We start from the raw sequence: 13,039 nt of genomic DNA on the forward strand, positions 1-13,039 counted from the left end.
CCAACTAGCATTAACACTAGCACTAATACACTGAAATTAGAATGAAGATATTTCCACAATTAGGGCAAGGTGTGCTGAGATGCAATCTTATGCTTTTGTTAAGTCTGGCTGTTTGGTTCCTCCCCGTTAGACATTACTGCCTCAGCAAGCAGTGAGCTTAAACTAAACATGCTTGCTTCTCTGCTACAGTGCACGTTTGGTGCATTGACACTAACAAAGCATGAGTAAAGCTTCCAGAGTTTTATCTCCAGTTTTGAAATTTCACTACTGACATTGGTCTTAGGAGGACCTACAGGGCCCAGGCATCTGTTTGCAGCGCAGACAGAGCAATCTTTGACTCTGATTACCAGGACCTAGAAACATCCTCTGACTTTCTCTTTGCTAAAATAAATGCTTTTCATTGTTTTCTATTCTCTCCTATTCAACTGTAAGGGACTATTTCTTCTGATTGCACTCCTGAATGCTATTAGCTGTTAAGTCATGTATTCAAAAAAAAAAATGCATGAAGAGATTGTTTTCCATTTCAGCTACATCATTTCATATAAATTAGAACACCCTGGAATACTTTGCTGTAGCATTATTTCTGTAATGTAAAGCTGAAAACATCTTTCCATACAGCATGAGGCAGACACTCTGAAAACAGAGCTTTGAGATTTTAGATGCTCGTTGAACCCAGCCAGCTCCCCTCAGAAAAACTGACCCTTCATCTCCAGTATATGTAACTTGGCACTTCTTCTCTCAGAAGAATTTAGCACCATGTATCCTACTTTGGTATTCCAGACAAAGCCAGGTCTGCATACATGATGAGGAAAATAGGTATATCATTAGAATGTGAATATGTATGCACTTCTTACAGGAACTGCCTATTTAAATTTTCAATTAATCTCTTGGGTAGATGACAGAAATATGAATCTAGTTTCCTCACAGAATCACAGAATGGTTGGGTTGGAAGGGACCTCAAGGATGATGAAGCTCCAACCCCCTGCCACATGCAGGACCACCAACCTCCCCATTTCATAGCAGCCCAGGCTGCCCAGGGCCCCATCCAACCTGGCCTTGAACACCTCCAGGGATGGACGGGGCATCACAGCCTCTCTGGGCAGCTGTTCCAGCACCTCAGCACTCTCTTGGTAAAGAACAATATCTGTTTCAAATCACAGAATATCCCAGAAGGCACTAAAATTTCAGCCCGGGATTGTGAAACAACAGGTTTGCTCACCTGGTACACTCCATATCCTCAGGCCAAGAGACTCCAAACATCTCCATGAGTTTGGAGCATTCGCTGTACGCTCTTTGGCAGAGTCTGCGACACGGCAGCGTGACACGGCCATACTCCATGCACACAGGAGCGTAGAGGGCACAAAGAAATGGTCGAAAATCTCTGGAACATTCCAAATTCACCATCGGATGAAATGGCTACAAAAGAAAAGGGAGAATTCAAGAGCTTCAGCTAGCAGTTTCGTAGAACATCAGCAGGAAGCTGTAATTTGATTCATGAGGAGTTAGAGCTTCCACAACCACAACCATAACCTTCTTTTCCTGAACAATGCCTCTCAGAAGACATGATCACCATAATGCAGCACTTACGTTTTTAGGAAGACAGGCAATGGAGAAGCCTGGGGACAACAACAAAGACTCACCAGGGACATTTATGTATGCAATCTGCATCAGAACCAATGGAAATTAGATAGCTAAACACCTTTGAGGATTTGAGCTTAGACTAATATTCTCCAATAAACATCATAGGAACTTCTTTACGCTGCTTGTTTAAAGGACAGATGTATTGTGAATTGCCAGCTGCCTATTTAGTAGATAATATGAAGAACCCGCATTCAGCTGATGAGATCACAATCTGGGTAATACTGGATAATGCAAGGCTCCTTCACAGTACAGAAATAAAGCTGTGATTTTTTTAAGATACAGTTTACTGATTAGATCATCTGAAAATCATCTATTTCTTGAATTATTTTCAGGAGGCCTGGGTTCTTCATTTTGATTGCTTCTACAAGATGCAAACACAGGACATTTCCCATTACATTCTTTCCTCATCATCTTGTCTTCTGTTAAAATCTCAGCTCTATCAGCAGGGTGTATCTGCAGGCAGAAAGCAATCCCAACACGTGTGCTACCTCAGGCACATACACTCCCAGGCTTCAAGAACGCAGCTGTAAGCACAGTGAAGCTACAAGTATGCCTGTCTTTACCTAACCAGAAAGCATCGGGAAATGAAAGCCTGAACAAAACCCATCAGAAAAATAAGTGGTATCTTGTGCTACTTGTTGTCTGATAACAGGTTCAAGTAACAGTGATAATGGTGAGAGCTCCTTGGAAGCACTGAGGGAAAATCTATCACAATTAGCCAACATGCAGCTGTAATTAAGCATTTTGAAAGGTGAAATATAAGGAAAGAAATAGAGCAGGGATTTACAGAGTCGTGAAAATTGGTGCATGTTGATAAACTGTGCTACCTTCTTACTGTCATGTGGCCCTCCTTACTGTTATGTGGCCCTATTTTAGGGCAACCAAAATGACCCCAGGGATGGAACACCTCTCCTATGAGGACAGGCTGAGAGCCTGGAGGAGAGGGGGCAGTGAGAAAGGGCACAGACACTTTCACAGGATGTGTTGTGATAGGGCAAGGGAAATGGTTTCTCACTAAAAGAGGGAAGATTTAGATTGGATAAAAGAAGTTGTTTACAGTAAGGGCAGTGAGGCACTGGCACAGGTCGCCCTGAGGGGCAGTGGTGCCCCATCCCTGCAGACAGCCAAGGTCAGGCTGGATGGGGCTGTGAGCACTGATGGAGCTGTGGGTGTCCCTGCTCACTGCAGGGCACTGGGCTAAATGACCTTTAAGGGTCCCCTCCAACTACATAATATCAAAACACATTAGAATACAACAAAACAGTGTAAGAATTATTGAATTACTCCGCTACCTCCAAACCGGAGAGGTAACAGAGGCATATTAGTAAGCCACTTCTTTTCCTTAACTTATATTTCAGACAATAACTTGAAGGGGAAAGGTGACAGTTCTTGGCCAATGGCAATACCAGAGGGTACACTAACGTGAACTCTAGACTGATTTTTCTAACAAGTCCATTCATCCCAGCCTGCTCTGCACAGCCTTGCAGGATTAACAACACATCTAATCTTCGCTCTGTGCTGCACAGGCAGGACACAAATGAAATGGCTATATATAGAAAAACCTCAATCTTACTGTAACCAAAACTGAAGAGTAAGCTGCTTTGAGAGCTAGAAACATTTTTTTTAACACCCTCTGTGTGAAAAACTTCCTCCTAATATCTAACCTAAACTTCCCCTGTCTCAGTTTAAAACCATTCCCCCCTGTCCCATCGCTGTCACACTATCTTAAGGTGGGGACATCCACGTGCACCTGGACAACCTGACACAAGATCCATCCTCTGATGGGCACAGCAGACAGCATGCAGGCTCTGTGCAAACTTGCTCCCATCAGGCATGGCAGCTGGAAGTTGGGTAGAAGACGCATAGAACATCTGAAATAACACAGATATAATTGAATCTCTACTGGCAAAGTTCCTTGTGCCCTAGAGGGTATGTTAGCTGTGCTTAAGGTTCTTTATCACCGCAAAGAGCAAGTCTGGTTTTGAGTATGGTCTTGCCAAACTCCTCAAAAGACAGTACAGACAAACTAAGGCCAAATGACACGAATGAAATCTACTTAAATAGGTATAATTTAATAGGACTGCTCCACTACAGCTGGCTGTTTGTTTCTCAGCAGCTCCAGGCCTCTCTCATACCGTCCTGCCTTTTGTGCAAATGGTGATAGCACAAGGGAAAATAGTTCTAAACAAAAAGAGGGGAGATTTAGGTTAGATGTTGGGAAGAAGCCTGGGCTGCTGGTTGGTGACCTGCACACAGCAGGGGTTGGAACTGGATGAGCACTGTGGGCCTTTGCAACCCAGGCCATTCTTTGATTCTCCAATTCCCTAGAAGACAGGGGAAGAGAAACTTTCTTGCTTTTGATCAGCAACAGCAGCATTTGTGCCTGTAGGCTGCTCAGTCTGTAAGCAGCCTAACTCTAAAATTATCTCACTCCTCCTTAGCAGCTCCTAGGATGAAAAGTCAATTCCAGACTACAGATTATGCTTTCCACTGTTAAAAAGAAAGCCAAGAAGATTAAGAAACTTTTTTATGATCTTGCCCAGGGAAGCAGTGCAAGTTGTAACATTCAGCCCTACCCCACTTTGGTGCCTGACAAAAGGCTCTCTGTTCAAATGCATTGAGCTTTTGAAGAATGCATGTGGAACAACTCAACACACAGAGCAAAAAGGAAAAGGACAAGAGGAGATGCAGCAGTCGAACAAATTTCTGTAGTCCAGGCCAAGCCAAGGGAAATCCAAAACAGTGAAGAAATGAATGTTTAAGATGAGATGAACACTTGTGCTGCTCCCAAAGGCACTTAAGCATTTAAAATATGCCAGATCACATAACTGAGCAGTATAATTGAAGCTGCATGCTCAGTGTTTCTTCTAACTGAGAAAAACCATGCAAATTCCCTCTAGCCCCATGATAACAACTGCAATCCCAGCTTGGCTTCTTTCAGGCTGAGTCAGTACTTGCATCCCTCCCGTGCAATGCCATGCAGGTGTTGTATATCGAATCAAATGCCACACTCACATATCACTGCTCTCCTCAGAGCAGTCCAACTTGCACTACAACCTTATCTTTCTCTTTTTTCCCTCCTTCCCAGAATTCTCTTTGCAAGGTTGCTGTAAGAAATAGCCCAACTTATTCGGTGTGGCCCCAGCTCCTTCCCTCCCTACAGCTCCCACCTGCTGAAAGGACAGAGCCTGCCAGTGCTGTAATGGCCATCTCCCACCTTTATTCTTTTGCTTTTCAGGAGGAGATGAAGGACAAAGGAGAGCCACAAAGATGGGCGCCAGTTTTTCCTCCTAAATATATATATTTAGCAAATTCCCACTTGTGCTTACAAAGCACGAGCAAGAATGGCAGCTATAACATCATAGAGCTGTGGTACAGTTTCAGGCTTCTCACAGCACTGAGATAATAACCCATTCTACCTTTCATTTTACACAGCAGTAGCCATTGAGCTGCCTTGTTGGGAAGCAGCAATTGTAAAATGGAAACAGAATTACATTGGCAATCTCTCACCATTCTTTTTGGCTAGATGTTCCTTTCTCTCCATATAAAAACCAAACAGGAAGCATTCTCATAAACTCACAGAAGGAAGAAGGGAAGTTTTCTCCCCCCAGGCTTGTGGGAAAGGAGGGATGCTCTGACTATCAATTACCGCTGCAATCCTCTGGTGGAAGCAAGTGCCTCAGGGCAGCCACACAGTCTGTTCCTTCTGGCCCACGTTGCCCGTTGTCTGAATTCAGCTTGCTATTTATTGGAAAAAATCTTAAACTGTATCTCAAAGCACCCAGGCAGCATTGCTTTCCAGGCCACGTCCCCAGGAGAATCACAGATGCTGCAGTTTCTGTCTTCAGATAACTGCTAGTTAGAGAGCAAACACGGTACTGCCTCCTGCTTTCAGTAACTACACTTCTCATCCTGAGTGGCTGGCACGGCTCTGACAGCACAGCAGCTCCTGTGAATGCTCTCCTGAGACTGTTTCAGGCAGAATTGGTTTTCTTGAGACAGTGGCAATTTGTTCTCTGATGGTTCTGACCTGCACGCTCCTCTGAATCTCTCTAGGTTTCCTGGAGCATTTACCCCCCAGTCATGCTGGTACACAAATGTAACCTGACATTAGCAGTGAGCTGCTCCCAGTTGATGCTCCAAGCTGAACAACGGCTGCAGTGCTTACACTGCTGCTGCCAGCTTCAACTGAGGCCCAACTTCAGAACCCTGACCAATCCTAACGAGTGCTTCCTAAAAACGAGGCATGCACACAGACAGCACAGGGCAGTGGCATACAAGGAGCAGTGAGTGAGGGCTTCTGCCTCTTCAAAAGCACAGGGGATGTGACAAAAGCTCCTTCCTGCTCTTCAGTTGTGCCCTGAGTTGGATAGCACCCCACTGCCATCTAAGCAACAGGTGCAGAAAGGTCAGGAAGGCACACTGGGTATGGGAGAGTGTTCATTTCCTTTGGAAACAATTTGCCCTTGCTCACCTTAAAGGGATTTTGAAGGCGGCCAAGAAGGCCAATGGCATCCTGGCTTGCATCAGAAACAGCGTTGCAAGCAGGAGCAGAGAGGTGATTGTTCCCCTATATTCAGCATTAGTGAGGCCGCACCTCGAGTACTGTGTCCAGTTTTGGGCCCCTCACTGCAAGAAAGATATTGAGGCCCTGAAACGTGTTCAAAGAAGGGCAACAAAGCTGGTGAGGGGTCTGGAACACAGGGCTGATGAGGAGAGGCTGAAGGAGCTGGGAATGTTCAGCCTGGAGAAGAGGAGGCTCAGGGGAGACCTCACTGCTCTCTATAACTTCCTGAAGGGAGGTTGTAGTGAGCTGGGGGTCGGCCTCTGCTCTCGTGTCATCAGTGATAGGACCAGGGGGAATGGTTTCAAGCTACGGCAGGGGAGATTCAGGCTGGACATGAGGAAGTATTACTTGTCAGAAAGGGTGGTCAGGCACTAGAATGGATGCCCAGGGAGGTGGTGGAGTCACCGAGCCTGGGGGTGTTCAAGGAAAGGCTGGATTTTGTGTTGAGGGACATGGTTTAGTGGGAGCTACTGGGAATAGGTGAACGGTTGGACTGGATGAGCTTTTAGGTCTTTTCCAACCTTGGTGATTCTATGATTCTATGATTCTAAGTGCAGCTCCACTGCACAGGTACTGCAGGTTGTTTTCAGAGGGCAGCAGACTGATTTATTTGCCAAAGTCTGCTTTTAATGCATAGTGCCAAGATAAATTTTGGGCAAAACTCTTAGCATAATCTACATTAAGAGCTTACCTCACCGTCAACTTCCCTGTCTGGAGAAACTTAGAGATTTTATTTTTAGCTTTGCAACGTGACACAGACATGAACAAGCAAAACAGAGTCACATTTCTGGTTTTCTTGCAGAGCAGGGATAAGGGATGTGCCCACACTTTCTGTGTGGACCTTTACAAAGCATACAGTCCAATATCCCACATGACAGGGCAGCAATCGTGCAACCCATCCTAAGCTTTCTGGTCTGCACACAGACTGCTGGGGATAGTTTCTCAAGTACAGGAGAAACAAAGCAGGATAAAAGATAAAAGTAGTTAAAAGACAGAAAATGACATCTATCTCTGTCTGTGTGACTAAAAGGCAAAGCCATCTGTTCTTGTTCTTTAAAGAGGTCTCTGCTTCATTTTAAATTCCAAAGTTCCTTTGGAAGACACTGAAAAGATGGCATCCATCTGTCAAACTGCACTTTTCCTCAATGTGATCTTTACATTTTAAGAACTGACGGATGCAGATGGGTGGCCCTGGTAACAAATTCCATTTGCAAGAAGTGTTAGTTTTTATAAGACAGCTGAGACTGCTTGGACTTCCTGCTTCCTCTCCATATGCCTGCTGTGATGGGCTTGGGAGAATTCCAAGGTACTACAGAGAAATAAACATACAGCCCTTTGGCCAGTATTTTAGACACCATTAAGTTAAGAGACCGTAAAGCACGCTTGCCCAGACAAGCAAGAAACTATACAGCAGGAGCCACGAGTCTTGACAGAGCCATAATTTTAATTTAAATAACACATTTCTATATCCTGTGGTCAAAAAGACAACCTTTCAAGTACGAACTGAGCGCGATCAATGCTTTGATGACTGCCAAAACACGCTCCAAGTGCTGCTGTCACTGTGGGAAGGAGAGAGATACCCATTAAGAGAAGAGGAATGTTAGTGATAACGACCTTTCCTCTCCCTCAGCTCTGCCACTGCAGCCTGATCTGCACGTCAGGGACTGGAGGACTATTTCTGCCAACTCGAGGGAGGTCTGTCTTCCTTGAGGAGAACACGAATGAAGAGGATAAAATTCCACTGCTGGCACAGCGCTCAAAAATCCATCGTGCTGAGTGAAGGAGGAAAAGCATTTGGTATGAAGATTTGTTAGAAGACTTGACACTATCTTGAGAAAGCACATAACGGAGTCAGCAGCCAGATCAAGATCTTCAGAGTTTAAAAAAGGGAATTTCTAAAAATAAGAAACATGAGAGAAGATATGGTGAAGACACAGCCAAGCTTCAAAACCCCCAGCAGTGCAGCTTCGCCTTTTTGATTTCCCTTCCATCAGCCAGAATGACAGTGTCTGCCACATAATAAACAACATAATGCCACCCTGCAGAATAAAAGCAGACCAGTTGGATTTCTAAAATATTACGTAAGGAATATTGAACGCTTCGACTTTAGTTCCACAAAAGCTTGATGGCTACTCCTTGTCCAACAGCAACCGTTCCTTACTGAATATCTAAGAGCTCAATATTACAAGGCAGCACAAACCACTGGGATGAGAAAGGAGGAAACCTTATGTTCACTCATTCAAGCCAAAGTGCATCCTGACAGATTAACAAGTGTGTCACCTCCCTTAAAATGTGCACTGCGGAGCTGTCACTGTCAGTCTCCTTTACGACTGCGAATTAAGGACAAATTAAAGTTGTCATTCCAGGCACTTCAGGCTGCAGGCTCACAGTAAGCCTACGTTAACGGGCCCCTGCCCTTTCCCCTGCCACTAGCCTACTTCACAGCGGCCTGGGCTTAAGACTGACTTAAACCATCCACAAAACTCACCTCAAAGCTGTATGCGCTGGCTTTGAAGCAGCAGCAGCGTAAAGAGCTAGGACAAGATCCAGAATGATGTGGCCTTTATGGGTCAGAATCTAAATATTCTTCCTGTAGGCTCAGCACACAATTTTATAAGGTCAATCAATTCATTTTGTCTAAGGTGAGCTTTTTGCAGGCGTAGCATCTCAGCAAGCTTCCAGTGAGTTTCAGCAAATACCCCTGGCAGACTTCATTGCCCCACAGCCAGCCACATGCTGCATATGTTACAAGGACATGCTGAAGTCAAACTCTTGAGCTTTACAGCATTAGCTCCAAGAGACTGAAGACAAAGACTTCTTGCTATGGCAGAGAATGCACAGTGGCACTGTTAAAGGCCAGGAGCACAACCTTCTGCAGGCAGAAGACCACAGAGGAAACACACAAATGAATTCAGGAAGCCATTTGCTGCTTCCCTGCTAGCCAGGCTGCTGTGAAAACTCTCACAAGCCAAAAACCTGGTTTCATAGATAAGAATGTAATAGCGGATTCATCTTGAACAATTTTAAGGTTTGAGCTGTATTTCACAGTGTTCTGCAAAAGCAGGAACAGCCATCAAAATCCCTCACGCCTCACTTAGTGACGTTACCGTCAGCATCTCCTTGGGGATAGGTTACACGACCACATTTTGTTCCTATGAAGGTCCACAACAGAGTAAGAAGAGACTCTGCTGGGCACCTCTCCTATGAGGAAAGGTTGAGGGAACTGGGCTTGTTTAGCTTGGAGAAAAGAAGGATCCAGGGAGAACTCATTGTGGCCTTCCAGTACTTGAAGGGAGCGTATAAACAGGAGGGGGAACAGCTGTTTGTGAGGGTGGATGGTGATAGGACAAGGGGGAATGGTTTTAAACTGAGACAGGGGAGGGTTAGGTTGGATGTTAGGAGGAAGTTTTTCCCCCAGAGGGTGGTGAGGCACTGGAACAGGTTGCCCAAGGAGGCTGTGGATGCCCCATCCCTGCAGGCATTCAAGGCCAGGCTGGATGTGGCTCTGGGCAGCCTGGGCTGCTGGTTGGTGACCTGCACACAGCAGGGGGTTGGAACTGGATGAGCATTTTCCTTTTCATCCCCAGCCATTCTATGATTAGTACTATGAGAACTACTGAGTGGCAAACAGAATCTATCTATAGAATGCACACTCTTATTTTAAGAGTTATCTCAGTAGGATAGAAGTCCTCTGTTTTTTCTATACACCAACAAAAATACTCAGACACCAGCACAGTTCAACAGGAGGGGAGATTTGCATCTTCAGGCCTCAAAATTAGAGTATTCACAGAGCATTATTTAAAACCCACTGTCTACAACTCGTCAATTATTTCTTTCCTTCATGATTAATTTCCAGAAAGCTTCTGCTATTAATCTAGTACACTAAGCTTGGTTTTGGTGCAGATAATTGTCAAACTCAGCAGGTTGTTTCACATGCATGAATAATGCAGGATTGATTTTACGGACCAACTCCATAGCCCTGCTGTCCCCTGCATGCATTTATTAGCATAGGATCCCACTCAGCTGAGGCTGCAGCATCCCAGTGCCAGGGGAGCAGCAGCTTCTGTTCCATCTCACCAAGCTCCACCAGCAGAACTGCTTGGTTACCCTCTCCCTCATACACCAACTACACTTCCTGACTATTTTGACTGAAAGGATTCATAGGGGATTCCATCTGGTTCTGTGATTATTTCAGCCATTTTTTAACAAAAGAAACACAAAGCTGTAGTACTTGGTAGCGTTGACACGCATTCACTGAGGAGACGTTGGCAGATGATATCTAGGCTTTATTGAGGAAACCTGATATATTTACCTGGATACGTGATTAAAAATACACTGCCAACAGAAAGAAAGAAAAAAACAGAAAGGAAAGCCAACCCAGCAGCCCAATATATACCTTCTACATAACTACACAACAGCAAGAGGGCTCCAAACGGACCCTTTGCTTCAGCAGGCTGTAAGATGGAAGAGAAAGACTGAGGAACTCACAATTTACTCCAATATATTAAATTAAAACTGATTTCTGATCAAAACAGAAGCTTTAAGATAATTAGTTGCTGAATTTAATTTTAATAATTAACTACTTTTTAAAAAAACATGGCAAAGCACAGCAGCTGCAAATTAAAATTTAAGATTCTTTAGGGGATACAGTCCCTTCTATTCAGCACTGTGTTAATGAGGTCACAAATGAACTCCACGGGGGGGGGACAGGGAAGGAGAATTAAAAGCACTAATTGCACTGACACAATCTTCCACTGGACAAAGAGCTGCTACAAAAAGCATCCGAACGACCAGTTCTGAAAGATTCAACAAAACTCTCAAATTAAGAATCCAACCAAGCTCCTGAAGTTGATTTTTCTTCCGTGCCGTTAATAATTCACAAGATAAATATTTGACAGGAATTCCCACAGTGCCTCCGCTTATTTGTTTCGCCGGCATCCTAAAAGCATGCCTGCTTTTTTCTAAATAGATTAAACAATATTTTGCCCTCAAAGGCTCCGATGTTGCTTCACACCAAGGACAGAAGTTTGTGCCCAGTTCTCCGTACCACTAACGTACTTCTAGGATACATTGCTCCCATGCTGCACGCCTTTGAAACACTACAGGCAAGTCACAGCACAGTAACTGGATTAATAAGAGACAGTGGGAGGAGAGAAGGGACACAACAGGAAGGAAACAAGGGAAGAGAAAAAGATTCTGTGGCTATACATGAGCCCCGACACAGGGGGTGAGACCCCAACTCTTTGTCAGCTACAGAAATGGAATGAAGAAAGGCAAATATCAGCAAGTGTCTGTCAGTGCTGCTGGAGTAGTGCACCTTCAAAAGGTGTCTCTCCAACAGTAAATTACACACACACACGCTGGGATTGTATTCCATGTGTCAGGTTCTGCATGGAACACACTGCAGGGATGTTTGCAACTAAGGAACGTGCAGGATGGAGTAAGTAGGATCAAACCATGAAAGAGGTCAGATGAATAGGAAAGACTGCATTCAATTGCTTAGAGATGTGAGCAATTGAGGCTGATGCATGAGACAAGAAGGTGCGTGTTTTCCCACTGACTGCTTGCTTGAATCACTGCTTAACACTACAAAAATCCCTTTTATAAATAAACGTATGCAAAAGGATGGAAAAAAATCACTCGAGTGAAGGCCAGGTGTGGGGTTACGAGGCAGGGAAGTCCCATTCAGTTAGACACAGCGGGGCTCACCTGGCAGCACTCAGAGCTGTCAGAAGGCGTTTCTGCCCACGGAGCCATGGGGAGTTCATAGGGCAGAGCAGGCTTCACAGATCCTTTTGTCCCTTCAACCTCAAAAGAAGCAGGATAGGGACGGGAGAGCAGAGAGCAGCATATGTACGTGCATCTGTTAGTGCTCTATGATGAGTTCTGCCCAGTAGCTCCGTGCTGGTCTCACTCTTACTTGGCCCCTGCTGCCTCCCACTGCAAGACGAGGCCTGGCACCATGCAGATCAAAACTGACTCCTCTTTGATGGGCACAACAGGTTACAGCAGAGCAATCAGCCGTCCCTGCAGGAGAACAGCCAGCTGTGCATCTCTTCTAGCCCTGCCTTCCATTCAGTTCCCCTTTCCCAAGTCCCCTCTGTGACCCTGGCTACTAACAGCAACCAGTCCCAAGTGGGAGGGGAACAGAAGCCCAAATTTTAAAAGCCTGGAAGCTTCCTCTCTCAGACAAAAGCAACAGCCTCCCATTGTGTCAGAGAAAGTAACGGATGGATCTAAAGAATTAAGTTGCCTTTCTGTGATGCCACTTAATTAAGGTAAATCAAAGCAACAAGAGTAATTTGCCTGGGGTTTCAAAAGGAAGGATAAGGAAAACATCTGTGCGTTCTTACAAGTCTGAAGGCGTTTCAGCATTTTAGCTGTTGGATTCTGTAGAAGTGCAGTTGGAGGAAAAACATCAATTCTGACCACTTTAGCGATGCATTCCCTACAAGAGGTTAGAAACTATTCTTCTGTAAGAAGCAGGCAGACTTTGTCATGTAAAAAGCCAGAGTGAAGGTCTGAAGAGAAAGGAACTGCACTTTAACAAATTTATATACATAATACATTTGTTAAGTATGCAGCTAAAGTGTCATAAAGGCAGTTAACTATCACGTGATACGTGTTTGTTTTTTGGAATATCTTTATGCTTAATTAACAGCAAGCACTAAAACTCAAATCAAAGGCTCAAGTCTGAACCACATTGTTCTCTGCATTCCTATCTCCATGATGCACCTGTACAGATCGGAGGACAGGATTAAAGCAGCACAGGAAGAAGGCACAAGAAATGTTCATCAGCATGGAAGTGATGAATGGGTCTGATTCTGAGCC

General features: G+C 44.7%; 1 protein-coding gene across 3 annotated transcripts in view; it reads right to left on the bottom strand.

Moving 5' to 3' along the window:
- The window catches only part of FZD3 (frizzled class receptor 3), a 49,966-nt gene that overhangs the window by 21,281 nt on the left and 15,646 nt on the right, over positions 1–13,039 (bottom strand). For all 3 annotated transcript variants that reach the window (XM_048937368.1, XM_048937369.1, XM_048937367.1), the window contains exon 3: positions 1,220–1,416. In XM_048937368.1, coding sequence (XP_048793325.1) covers positions 1,220–1,416 — 197 coding nt within the window. The remainder of the gene's footprint in view (positions 1–1,219; positions 1,417–13,039) is intronic.

This window comes from Lagopus muta, chromosome 2 (genome assembly GCF_023343835.1).
Source record: "Lagopus muta isolate bLagMut1 chromosome 2, bLagMut1 primary, whole genome shotgun sequence".
Classification (NCBI taxonomy): Eukaryota; Metazoa; Chordata; class Aves; order Galliformes; family Phasianidae; genus Lagopus; species Lagopus muta.